The 14754-nt window shown below is 39.0% G+C and overlaps 1 protein-coding gene across 1 annotated transcript in view; it reads left to right on the forward strand.

Annotated features, from left to right (window-relative positions):
- Positions 1-14754, forward strand: part of LOC126284852 (phosphatidylserine decarboxylase proenzyme, mitochondrial) — a 119244-nt gene that overhangs the window by 21654 nt on the left and 82836 nt on the right. Inside the window, exon 3 of the mRNA XM_049984084.1 lies at positions 8138-8301. Coding sequence (XP_049840041.1) covers positions 8138-8301 — 164 coding nt within the window. The remainder of the gene's footprint in view (positions 1-8137; positions 8302-14754) is intronic.

Raw genomic sequence — 14754 nt, forward strand, 5'->3', positions numbered from 1 at the left:
TCCTTACTTCATCCTTCTCTCAGACACTTGCCTCATGGCTCATGTACTTGGCAATAGACCTAGATGCAAGACATGTCGCATACATCCTCTCCACCTAATCCAGTCAAGTCACAGGCATCTCTTGTCCCATCAAAGGCGGGACTATGTGTGAAATCAGTCAGGTGATCTAGAAACTAAGCTGCAAGCACTGTGCTACTTTCTTCATGGATGTGACAACTAATAAGCTGTTTGTCCACATGAATGGCCACTGACAAACTGTGGCCAAAAGACAGCTGGACCACCCAGTAGCTGAACATGCTATCTGACACAACGTGCTTCAGTTCAGTGACTGCTTCCTTCCAACACCAGCTTTTCTGAATTGTGCAGGTGGGAACTATCCCTGAAATGTGTCCTGTAACCTCCAGTAGTCCCTGTCCTTCATTTATCTATCCCTTTCCCTGCTCCAACTCCAACACTACACAGCCTTCTATCCCACCAATGTGCCCACTAATCTTTTTTTTCCCCATCCATATTTCCATCCTTTTCTGCTCCCCTTCCCAACTGTACCCGCAGCCCCCCCCCCCCTCCCTCCTCCTCTCACCCCACCCCTAGCATCCCACTAGCAATCCCTACAACATCCCTGCATGCTCCCAGCAGCACTCCTCACCCCAGCTTCCTCCTTACTCCCACCAGATTGCTTCTCCCATCAGGTGCAGTTGTGTTAGTCATATGTGTGAGATGTGCTTGTGTGAAAGTGTGTGTTTTATACTTCAGAAGGCCCTTGGACCAAAAGCTTAATGTATAGGAGTCTTTCAGTTGTGTCTGATGTTACCTCCTCTGTATTGTGAGTAATGATCTATCCTTTCCAAAATATTGTCATTAATTTGTCCTGGACTGTCCATTACATGAAGGGATAAGGATGTCATTTTCAACCATTACCATCCTTTTAACCATTTTCAGCCTTTTAGTCTTAGATGACAGTGCAGCAGTTCTATTTGTAAAAATAAAGTATGCAGTATTAGGAAATAAGACAGAGTTTAAATATGTTTGGCAGAAGTGGATCCAAAAAAGGAGGGAAGAGAGCTTTCATGAACCTCTTTCTCAAATAATCTTTGACAAGTAGCTTCTAAAAATAAAGGGCCTAGAAAATGACAGGACATTGTAGAAGTTTATAATACATGTTTAACACAGGGCCCTTTCCTATTGCTTGTCTGTGGACTAGCCAACATAGATGGGCAGTTGATAACATTCCAGCTCTGTGTAGGTCACCATTCACAGGCTGCCGGCACAGTTGTGGATCCACATGAAGAATCCACAAACCTCGAAGTACAGGAATGGAAAGACACTCCGCCACTAAGAACAGAGAGAACAGAAAGACTGACCTTTCCCAAATGTGGGTGGAAACAACTGTAAAAACCAGCATTCTCCACATGTATATGCCTGCATAACCACACTGTGCAGATCTGTGTTCACAGATGTAATACGGAATGAAATATACTGATAATGCCAAGTGCAAAGTTTTATTTTATGCTGTGAATATTATGACATAGTCAAAATTATGAATTATTTGCTATTATAGTTCTTAAATTAACTGCTTAGCTTGTGTAAATGTTCAAATGAGTGCGTCTCAAATTATGTATTTCTCTGAATTGCAATTTCTGGGAAGCTATGACGAAATGGTATACTAAGCACTGATTTAAAATAAAAATTGTTATAGTATTTAAACATTCATGTAATTTATAGATATTGTTATTAAAATGCTAGACATAAGTGGCACATTAAACCTAAGGGTAGCATTGAGCTGTATTTCTAAAGGGAAATACATTAACTTTGAACATAGAGATTCTACAATTAATGTAACCTATGAGGCACGTTTGGAAAGTAAGTGTACTGTGACCATTACATTTTTTAAGGTTGTCAGCATTGAGTGGTAGAGGGGTATCCCCTGACCAGAGTGAGTATAGCAGGAATATGTAAATTCATGTTGTAGTGACGAGCTGTGTGAAAGATCTTGGTAACAAAACCCACTAAGTGTGAGCCACATGTTGTGATCCACTTCCTAGTCACGAAAGGAACAGCAGTTAACAAAAGTTTTTAGTGACTCGAAATGGTTTATGTCCAATGTGTTATAAACATAATGAGTGTGTTTAAGTGGTGTAGGGAGTTTAGTGGAGGCACAACAAATGTTCATGACCAACAGAGGAGTGGAAGACCTTCCATTTTGACTGATAAGTGGGTGCCAAAAATCAAGAAACTGTTCATGAATACTGCCCGTTGACAGTGGTTGAAATTTTTGCAATGTTTGCACAACCGTCCAGACTCTCATACACAAGACACTAACAGAAATGTTGGAATACTGAAAAATGTGGGCAAGATAGGTCCCAAAACAGGTGAGAGAGCAGCACAAGAAAAGTATGATTAATAGTACCCGTGAGTTTCTTGAGCAACTTGTATAGGAAGGTCAGGATTTTGTGAGCTCTGTTGTGGCTAGAAATGAAACATGGGTGGCTCATTACACACTGATGACGAAAAGACAGTCAGCATAATGGTGTCACACCAATTCCCCACCTGCAAAACAACCCAAAACCACAATTACAGGCAAAAAAACCACACCCTCATTGAAACGAGGAGAGCTTCTGTAAAGTTTGGAAGGTAGGAGACAAGGTACTGGCAGAAGTAAAGCTGTGAGGATGGGGTGTGAGAAATGCTTGGGTAGCTCAGTTGGTAGAGCACTTGCCCACAAAAGGCAAAGGTCCCGAATTCAAGTCTCGGTCCGGCACACAGTTTTAATCTGCCAGGAAGCTTCATATCAGCCCACACTCTGCTACAGAGTGAAAATCTCATTCTGGACACAGCCTCATTGTTCTGGTACAGAAAACGTGTGATTTTGGTCGAATTTCTGGGACTGTCTCAGGGAGACCACAAAGGCACAACAATATTTGAGACCCTAAAAAAACCTCCAAAGGGGCAATTCAAACAAAAAGAAGGCATAGCTGACAAGAGGAGAGTGCTTGTTCTGTTGCATGACAACACCAGTTCTACCGCAGTCTGTCACTAAGGCACTCAGTCTTGGACTCATTTGGTAGCAATGTTTTGTACTACGCCCTCCCCCCTGTGTTCCCTGATTTGGCACCTTCAGGGTATTATCTTTTCACCTCTCTGAAGGGAGGTGGAGAAAGAGATTCTGAATTGGAAGAAGGAGCTGGTAGGAGAGTTCTTCAAGCAGCACATAAAGGAGCTTGTGCCATTGTGCCACATCACACCACAAGCATTCAGCAGGATGCTGATGTGTGGAAAAAAAGTTAACATGTGTACCAACAGTTTCCTGTATTCTTCTTTTACTTCTCCTCCTCCTCCTCCTCCATCTTCTTGTTCTTCTTTTCCCCTCCTCCTCCTCCTCCTCCTCCTCCTCCATCTTCTTTTTCTTCTTCTCTCCCCCCTCTCCCCCTTATCTCCCTCCCCTTATCCTCTGCCCTGCCCGCGCCCCTGCCGCCTCTCTACCCCTCTCCATCTTTCCCCTCTCTTCAGTCATCCTTTCTTTTCTTCCTGAACATACTTTTCCTAAGAAAATAAAATAACTATTACTTACTTTCTCAGCATGCCTCGTACTTAGCATAATGTTTCCCCACCAGATATCCTGCTGGCTCTTCCCCCCCCTCCTCCTCCACACTCCTTCCTCCCCAAATAGATACATCAATGATGTAATGTATCGTGAAAATCACAAACTTTAATGCTCTCTTGCAAATGAAACCATTGATCCACACCTAGTATTTGTAGGAGAACATTCATGTTTCTCTGTTTGTTCAACTGAGTCACTCACAATACTTCTGAAACACTTATATTGGTGTAGGTATACATGCATGCAACTTCTCATAGAAGATAGGTTAAAGAGAGAGACCTACATTTGTAGCATTAGAGAAAGCCTTTGACGATGTTAAGTGGAATACCGTCATAGAAATTCTGAAGGTAGCAGGGGTAAAACACAGGGAGAAAAAGGCTTTTTTCAACCTGTACAGAAACTAGACGGCAGTTATAACAGTCTAGGGGTGTGAAAGGGAAGCAATGGTTGAGAAGGAAGTGAGACAGGGTTTTTGCATATCCCCGATGTTACTCAATCTGTTCGTTGAACAAGCAGTAAAAGAAATCGAAGAAAAAATTGGAGTAGGAATTAAAGTTCACAGAGCAGAAATAAAAACATTGAGGTTTGTCAATGACATTTTAATTCTGTCAGAGATAGCAAAGGACTTGGATGAGCAGTTAAATGGAATGGACAGTGTGTTGAAAGGAAAATATAAAATGAAAATCAAAAAAAGCAAAACAAGGATAACAGAATGTAGTCAAATAAAATCAGAGATGCTAGAGAATTTAGATGGGGAAACGAGGCACTTAAAATAGTAGACCAGTTTTGCTTTTTGGGTATCAATTAACTGAGGATGGCTGAAGTAGAGAGAATATAAAATGTAGACTGACAGTGGGAAGAAAAGCATTTCTGAAGAAGAGAAATTTGTTAACATCAAATAGAAATTTAAGTGTTAGGAAGGCTTTTTCTGAAGGCATTTGTATGGAGTGTTGCCGTGTATGGGAGTGAAACATGGACAATAAACAGTTTAGAGAAAAGTGGAATAGAAGCTTTCAAAATATGGTGTTACAGAAGAATTCTGAAGATTTGATGGTTCGATGATGTAACTAATGAGAAACACTGAATAGAATTTGAGAGAAAAGAAATTTGTGGCACAACTTGACCATAAGAAGGGATCATTTGACAGGACATATTCTAAGTCATCAATAGAAGGCGACAAAGAGATGAGTGCAGTAAGCAGATCCAGAAGGATATAGGTTGCACTAGGTACTGGGAGATGATGAAGCTTGCACAGGATAGAGTAGCATGGAGAGTTGCATCAAACGAGTCTTCAGACTGTAGACCACACCAACAAGATGCAAGCCATTCATCAAAAAGTAACAAATTGGTGATGTTACAATTTGCTAAAAATAAATTGTTAAATAATACAGCCAAATTGGTATTAGTTTTGTGATTTGTAACAAATAGTTTTGTGCTATTTGAGACTTCGCAACATTGTAACTGCTTCATGGGCATCACATTGGGTAATGTTGTGAAAGCTACACACTATTTCAATGAGACAGCTGCTTGTCATCTTCAGGTGCTTACCAACATGTTGCTGCAATGGCTTCACTCGTCAAATCATGTCAGTTCCCTGAACATCTTCAAAAGAGATTAACCGTAGAAGCACCAGTTCCACCACAATTTTATGGTTTGCATAAGGAAGGGGTTTCTTTCTTGCCCCATCATGATCGATATGGGAGCCGTAACATAGTACCTGGAAAAACATCTGGCTTCTCTTCTAAGCCCTCTGGTAGGAAAATGTGAACCTCACATTTGAAGCTCTGAAGATTTTATATGACTGAAGACTATGTCGTGAACCAGCAGATATGCTAATGAGCTTCAATGTGTTTGGACTATTTATCAACTGTGACTGTCTCAAGAAATATGTAAAGCGTTTTTTTTTTTTTTTTTTTTTTTTTTTTTTTTTTTTTTTTTTTTTTTTAAATTACCGCTACCGGTCACAAAGTTTGTCAACTATTATATTACATATGTATTTAGCAACATGTTTCGAGGGAATACCTAATCTTCAGGCTAAGTGGCATTACAAAAACAACTTTACAAAAAGGCCATGTTGATGTTACGTAGTCTTTTCATAAATGCTGTGGTCATCCTGTGGAAGAAGAGAAAACTTAGTAAGAGGTGATGTCACTTTGGAAGCTAGACTGATGTTTACATGAAAATGTGTTGTAACAGTCACCCACTTTGTTCTTTTGGCGTGGCAGTCTCATTGTGATGCACGGAGGTGTTTCCATTTCCATAGCTCTCTTGACCACTGTTGAGATGCCACCCAAATCTCACTCATCCACTGGCATAACTAGTGCCCAAGTCAAACTTGGGTGCTGTGCCAAAAGGGTTAACTTGAAATAACTGGAAATACACTACTGGCCATTAAAATTGCTACACCAAGAAGAAATGCAGATGATAAACAGGTATTCCTTGGATAAATATATTATACTAGAGATGACGTGATTACATTTTCACACAATTTGGGTGCATAGATCCTTAGAAGTCAGTACCCAGAACAGCCACCTCTGGCCGTAATAACGCCTGGGCATTGAGTCAAACAGAGCTTGGATGGCGTGTACACATACAGCTGCCCATGCAGCTTCAACAAAATGCCACAGTTCATCAAGGTTAGTGACTGGAATATTGTGACGAGCCAGTTGCTCGGCCACCATTGACCAGACATTTTCAATTGGTAAGAGATCTGGAGAATGTGCTGGCCAGGGCAGCAGTCAAACATCTTCTGTATCCAGAGATGCCCATACAGGACCTGGAACATGCACTTGTGCATTATCCTGCTGAAATGTAGTGTTTCACAGGGATCAGATGAAGGGTAGAGCCACAGGTCGTAACACATCTGAAATGTAATGTCCACTGTTCAAAGTACCATCAATATGAACAAGAGGTGACCGAGACGTGTAACCAATGGCACCCCATACCATCATGCCGGCTGATACGCTAGTATTTCGATGTTGAATACATGCTTCCAATGTGCGTTCACCACGATGTCACCAAACACGGATGCGACTATCATGATGCTGTAAACAGAACCTGGATTCATCCGAAAACATGATGATTTGCCATTCGTGCTCCCAGGTTTGTCGTCGAGTACACCATCACAGTCGCTCCTGTCTGTGATGCAGCGTCAGGGGTAACCACAGCCATGGTCTCCGAGCTGATAGTCCATGCTGCTGCAAACGTCATCGAACTGTTCGTGCGGATGGTTGTTGTCTTGCAAACGTCCCCATCTGTGGACTCAGGGATTGAGACGTGGTTGCACAATCCGTTACAGCCATGTGGACAAGATGCCTGTCATCTCGACTGCTAGTGATACGAGGCCATTGTGATCCAGCACGGCATTCCGTATTACCCACCTGAACCCACCGATTCCATATTCTGCTAACAGTCATTGGATCACGATGAACACGAGCAGCAGTGTCATGATACGATAAACCGCAATCACGATAGGCTACAATCCGACCTTTATCAAAGTGAGAAATATGATGGTACTCATTTCTCCTCCTTACACGAGGCATCACAACAACTTTTCACCAGGAAACGCCAGTCAACTGCTTTTTGTGTGTGAGAAATCGGTTGGAAACTTTCCTCATGTCAGCACGTTGTAGGTGTCGCCACCGGCGCCAACCTTGTGTGAATGCTCTGAAAAGCTTATCATTTGCATATCACAGCATCTTCTTCCTGTCGGTTAAATTTCGCATCTGTAGCACGTCAGCTTCATGGTGTAGCAATTTTAATGGCCAGTAGTGTATATTCTGGAGAATCATGATTCAAATACATATTTGGCTGCCCTGATTTAGATTTTTGTGTTTTCTCAAAATCACTTCAAATGAATGCTAGAATGTTTTATTCAATAAGGCTGATTTCTTCCTCATTCATCGTCAACTAAGCAAATGTTATGTCACCAGTGACCAGTCAATAAGACTGTAATCTCAAATAGCCTTTCTTCCTGCATTTTCTTCTACAGGATGTTCCAGGAGGAATGGTAAGTATTCAGGAATGTAACAGGAACAATCATTCGAAGCAATGTGTGTCCTGTACAATGTGATCATAGACGTGTAAAATGTACTTTATGAGATGAATACAAATAAAATACAATACAATACAGAAAATTTAGTAAACATGGGCTCTAAAATGCATACCTTAAAAGCTATGAGCACTTGTTTATCTTCATTACTGTGAAACATAGCTTTTAAGATGTGCATTTTAGAGGCTATGTTTACTGGACTTTTATGGTTTGAATGATCATTTGTGTCATATTCCTAAATATTGTATATTTCTCCAGGGACACCCTTTATTAGATATGACTCTATTATACCAAGTGATTGCCTTTTAAGATTTCATTTGTGTGTTGAATTTGTTTCTCTGCTTTCAGTTCGTGTGATAAATGTGTGTCTTATACGCAAGGGTATTGATGTGAAAGAGTGAGAACTTTGTTAATGTGAAATATTGCTTTTAACCAATAGTTACTGGGCAGTATTTTCATTTTTAATAGTTTTTTTTATATATATATAGAGTATGCAGATGTCAGTAAGGGTAACCAGCGATGGCAATACCTGAAACGTGTTTGGAGGCCTCTTCCTTTAAGTCTCCTGTTTGCAACTGTTGGTGTGGTTCAGTGGAACTACATAAAAAAGAAACACATGAAGGAACCTGTAGAAGAGGCAAAGGACTGGGAGGTTGGTGAATATTTTAAATGAACCTTAATGAGTTTGCACTCAGTATTATTTTTTTAGTAATTATTTGTCTGTCTATCATTGTGTTAAAGGGTATTAAAATGCAAAAAATGGTAAAGTTTATTCAAGTAGTATCAAGCAAACATTGCCAAAAATGTAGATTTTGAGTTCTAAACACACATTACTTCTGAACTGAAGCCATGATGCAATTTGACTGAGTGTGGTGATACAATGGTAAGACATTGTACTTATATTCAAGAAGATGGTATTTCAAATTCCTATCTGACCATCTAGATTTAGAAGTTTGTGCTTTCCCTAAACTGCTTATGGCAAATACAATGGTGATTACTTTGAAAAGGACCTGACTGAATCTTCTCCAATCTAAGCTTATACTCCATGTCGAATGACCTGTCGTCAACAGGAATTAAACCTGTATCTTTTGTTTTCATTGTGCAACTTGTAATTTTTCATACACATAAATCGTCTGTGGAGCTGAAAGTCATGTTGAAGTACCAGAAAGAGTTTCCAGTACCAGGTTTGGACTGAACAGTGATACTGTGTTTAAAGTCAAAAGAGTGTTCCTGGAGCCGCTCTGTAGGAATTGTAGGTGTGTGGGGTGTCACATTGTCCTACTAGAAATGCCCAAGTCTGTCAGAATGCACAATGGACATGACTGGATGCAGGTGATCAGACAGGATGCTTACATACATGTAACCTGTATCTAGACTTTTCTGGGGTCCCATATCACTCCAACTGCACATCCCCAACACCATTACAGAGCCTCCACCAGCTTGAACATCCCCTACTGATATGCAGAATCCATGGATTCATGAGGTTGTCTCTATACCCATATATGTCCATTCGCTCGATACAATTTGAAATGAGACTCATCTGACCAGGCAACATGTTTCCAGTCATCGACAGTCTAATGTTGGTGTTGATGGGCCCAGGCAAGGTGAACACCTTTGTGTCGTGCAGACATGAAGAGTACACAAGTGGGCCTTCAACTCCGAAAAGTATCTATGATGTTTCGTTGAATGGTTCACATGCTGACACTTGTTGGTGGCCCAACATTGAAATCAGCAGCAATCTGTGGAAGGGTTGCACTTCTGTCATGTTGGAACGATTCTCTTCAGTTGTCACTAGTCCTGATCTCGTAGGATTTTTTTCCTGTCTCACCGATAGTGGAGATTTGATGTTTTAACTGATACTCCCGGTAAACTCATGAAATAGTCATATGGGAAAATCCCATTGCTCATGCACCGACTATAACACCACATTCAAACTCACTTAAATCTTGGAAACCTGCCATTGTAGTAGCAGTAACCGATATAACCGCTGCACCAGCCACTTGTTGTCTTATATAAGCATTGCCGATTGCAGCGCCATATTCTGCCTGATTACATATTATTGTATTTGAATATGCATGGCTATACCAGTTTATTTGGTGCTTCAGTGTAGTGCTTTCAGTCTAATAGTTTTGAAGTTATCTGCTGTGTCAGCTGCTAAATGCCCCAGTACAAAACCATTTTCTTAGCCATCTCATTTCTGGGGCATAGATCAGGAAAATACCCATAAGAATTTTATTGAGTGTATGGTACATGACCTTCAGGTTTAAACTTGAGGAATTATTTTGATCAGTTTAATCCATTTCCTAATTGCAATTCCTCTAATACCTCTGTAGATAACTCAGTATTGGATGCAGATATTTTACTCCAAAGTTCCTTTTTAGTGTTATTTAACTCTTCTCACAATTTTTGAAATTCGTTCTGGTGATCAACAGTGTCTTCCACAGAATTAGAATTTCCACTAGTGGCTAGTTGTGTCTACTTTTCATATGCTTTCTCTTCTAGTAATAGCTGTATATGTGTCTTTTAGTAGGACTAGTTATAGGGTAGGCAATGAATGCTTAGATACCACCAAAAGTTTAGCAGATTGTATATTACCCGATCACAATACATAGTGGACAAAAGTTAGAAAGTATAGTTTTTTTTAATTTGTGTCAGCAAATTAAACTGTATGGTTCATTTATAAAGAAAATCAACATCATTAACATTATTTCAGATCATTTAACTGTTGTAATTAATAGAAATTTGTAACTAGTTAAAAACCTGACATTGTGAATTAACATAATGTCAAATTTCAGCAAAATTTAAAATTTTGTTCTCGTGATTGCATTATTACATCCCCATAGAAATGTTAGGAGAAATATCTGTCATAATTAAACCAATAGTTAATTAACAAAATTTGTAAATTCCAACTTAACTAAAAAGACTTTGGGAGCATTTATCAGTCATCTGATGTATTTAATGTGACTTGTGCATTTTATGTATCATGTCAATAATGATAAACCAATTAGATCAGCTGTAATTAACTTCCTCATTAACAACTCTTGGTCATTCTGATGTAAACAGCTGATTTTCAGTCATTTTGATACTTCATTATTTTCATACAGAAATTTAACGTGAAATTGCGTTTTGGCATTTTGTGCTGTACCTCGGTTAATGTTAGAAATAAAATCCAATATGAAATGAAGATGTAATTCATGATTTTACTATAGGTATTGTTGTTGTAACTTCATAACCAAATTTCCACATAAAAGTGAGAAGGACAATATTTCCAAATGTATTCAGAATGAAACATCATTTCATGTCCTTAAAACTGTACTAACAGTTTGTTGTAAATCATTAAATGTAATTGTTTTGACAATAGGCCAAAAAACATACATTGTTAAGTAGGGTATCTATTCAGTGATGCAAAGCACTGGGAGTCAGTTGCTGTTTGGCCAATATAATGACACAAAATCTGTAGCAGTTGATGCTTTGTCAGTCATGTTATTAGAAAACAGTTTATGTATGAACATCTTTGTAAATGCTTATGGGAAATGCATCTGCTGTTAAAAGGAGTCATCAGTGTGTTGGAAAATATTATTTTAACATAGTTTTCATCGTGTCTGAAATCCAGGCAAATTTGCAATGTACATCTCTAATGGACTTTATTATTAGTAGAGGAGAATTCAGCAGTTCAAAGCTAAGTATTCCACTCAAAAACTACATCACTCTCTTGCTACAATGAATGAGAAGTATTTTAATCAGAACAACAGTTGGAGTAACATTAGAGCTTCCAGACTAGTTAAGGTGTTTGGATCACTCTCACTTTCAATAAGATTTCTATTTAATTCCAACACTTCGACCCTGTTTTGTGTATCTGAGATTTGGTTTCTACAGTTTTGAAATCATTCGTAGTTATATTTTGTAATCATTTTATAGTATCTTCTAGCCTACCCAACTGTTTCAACCTATCTGTGTGAGTTTCACTGTCCGTTTTGTGTGTTGTCGTATGATTTGATATTGTTGTTATATTGTGAGACAGTTCGTCTAATTGATTGCACCATTACAGTTTATCTAAAATCTCGCTTAACATTTTTTATTCATGCTCCTAGGATAGGCATATGCTAAAGTGTGAAGATTACACACTCAATTACGCTAGTTATATTGAGTGAATGTTTTATCACCGTGAAAAAGTATGTAGTACTACTGATAAAATTAATCACAATGTGAAACATAACTGTAGACAGTCCACATTACAGAGCTCACCTAATTCATTGTATATTGTCCTGTAGCGTGAATCAGGTGTGTGTGTGTGTGTGTGTGTGTGTGTGTGTGTGTGTGTGAGAGAGAGAGAGAGAGAGAGAGAGAGAGAGAAATGTTTCACTGACTCTTCCATTTAGGTGACTTAATATGTCTCGTATTACATGCTGAGCCAGTACTCACACACGATAACCATTTTTAATGTTGAAACGTTCCTCTCTTCAGCAAACCTTGTTTCCTTTGTTAATTTTGCTGTTATCTAGATATTTGGTTGTCATCCCAACACATCATCTTTCTCGCCTATTATAACTTCACATTTCAGGTACAAAAAATTTTATGCTGAAATTTTTCTCTGTATCACCACAGCCTTATCTCAGTGCCTTTTTCTTTCATTCCTTGGTCGCCGCATGGAATGTTACTGCTAGTATTCGTTGCTGGAGAGTACTTAACAAGGCTACCAATTCCAGAGTGTGATCTGTCACTTATATGTTCATACTTCCCTTTACCTTTAAATCTTTTGTTTTCTGCACTTGTGTCACTCCTTGAACATGTGGTCTTGCGATGCATAGCCCCTGATAGCTATATCTAACTTCTTCACCACATGGAGGAAAGCCCTGTGATAATTGAAGATTGTTTGCTACCAACTGGCTACAAAGTGATGTAACCACTCCTTTTTAAAATCTTTCTGTATTTAACAGTCACCATAGCACTTTCAGCATATCAGTTAAACATTCACATTTAAGGTGTTAATGATTATACTCATAGACAGTTAGTTTGTTAGTATCCCAGGCACAGTTTGTCCCAGGCGGACGGTTTGTTAGCGTGCCAGGCGGACGGTTTGTTAGCGTGCCAGGCGGATGGTTTGTTAGCGTGCCAGGCGGACGGTTTGTTAGCGTGCCAGGCGGACGGTTTGTTAGCATGCCAGGCGGACGGTTTGTTAGCGTGCCAGGCGGACGGTTTGTTAGCGTGCCAGGCGGACGGTTTGTTAGCGTGCCAGGCGGACGGTTTGTTAGCGTGCCAGGCGGACGGTTCTGTGCTTATTTTGTGTTTTGTATCTGCACATAAATAGAAGATTCCTGCACCATATGCAGTCCTTCCTCTAGCACTACTACCATAAATCAAGGTTTCTAAACGACCTTCTTTCATCAGCACAGTTGAAAGGATGTGGGACATGCTGCCACCTTGTATTGCAACATATACCATCACACTCTCCCACCACAGCTGCCTATGCCCTGGGAGTTAATGGGCAGAGTTTGCTTCAGCCGCCTCTCACCCCCCCCCCCCCCCCCCCCCCCCACCCGCTCACACCGCCAAATCCCTTGACAGTTCATTCAGTTTGTTGTGAATAACCCTTGACAATTTTTCAAATTGTGTTTACCATTGGCTCTGCCACTGTTGACTGTTGTATGCCATTGAACTACCAACATTGTGGATTGGTGAATTTTCCACTGCAATTAATTATGTAGGCAGGAAGGATAAAATACAGGAAATAAAGAGCAATCTACAATGTTTGCAATAACAAGACTGCAGCTATAATAATTAAAGGACATGGTTTTTTTTACACATGAAATTATATAAAATGTCTAAAAAATTGTACCTTTCATGCTCACACACAGGCAAACACAATGAATAATTAAAAATAATAATCATTTAAAAAACCAGCTAAAACTATTAAAAACAGGAATAGTGCAAATGTCATAAGATACTATTTTCTCTTATGACATGAAATTATTTGTACATTATAGGATTGTGATACTTGAGCAAAAGATGAAAGACCAGTTCCCCCCTTCTGTTGTAACAAATTTAAAAAAAATATTGAAAAACCACTGTCTGCTACTAGCAACTTGTTCACTACTGTTCACTGATTATGCTATTTGGTGATAAATGAAGATGCTCCTTGTTATATTTCTAGTTCCTCAAGAATTTCCACAATTTTTCCTTAAGGCTCAAAATAAATTATGCTACAAGTCATCTACAAGTACGTACAATTTAGATTCTAAGTTTTTCTCTATGAATATCATGTGTCTCCATGTTATGTTTATTCACAACTGACAACAGTTTTAAAGGTTTGCATTCACCATATTTGCAGTGATCATGTGAAGGTTGGCAGGACCCGAAACTGCGATGAAAAAACTAAAAGGTTCCAGTAAAATCAAATGACCATTATTACATGACCTAATAGCTGTTTTAAATTCTTTTAATAATTACAATGATGTTTGTCGATAACATTCTAATTCTGTGAAGAGATGGCAAAGGTCTTTGTAAGTGCATTTGATTGTAATATATAGTGTTTTGAAAAGAACATAGAAGACAAGCACAACAAAAGTAAAAGAAGGTTATGGAATATAGTCAAATCAGGTGATGCCAAGAGAATTAAATTAGGAAATGAGACATTTTTAGTAGTAGGTGAGTGTTGCTATTTGGGTGTCAAGAAAACTGATGATGGTAGAAGTGGAGAGGATGTAAAATTCAGATAGGTAGTGATAACAGAATTTCGAAAAGTATTTTTCTAGATTTATATGGATGACAAAGAATTTAAACAAGTAGAGAAAAACAGCTTTATAATGTAGTGCTACAGAAGAATGTTGAAGATTAGATGTGTAGACTTAAAAACTAACGGAGATAATGAATTGAATTGGGAAGAAAAGAAATTTATGGCAGAGCTTGACTAAAAGAAGGGATCAATTGATTGGACACATTTTGAGACATATAGGATTTGTCAGTCTGCTAATGGAAATAAGTGTGAGAGGGTAAAAATTGTAGAGTCCAAAGCTTGAATTCAATAAGTAAGTTCATATGAATGTGGTTGTGGTGATTATGCAGAGGTGAAGAGGCTTCCAAAAGCTGGATTAATGCGGAGAACTAC

The sequence above is a fragment of the Schistocerca gregaria genome, chromosome 8 (genome assembly GCF_023897955.1).
Source record: "Schistocerca gregaria isolate iqSchGreg1 chromosome 8, iqSchGreg1.2, whole genome shotgun sequence".
NCBI classification, from domain to species: domain Eukaryota; kingdom Metazoa; phylum Arthropoda; class Insecta; order Orthoptera; family Acrididae; genus Schistocerca; species Schistocerca gregaria.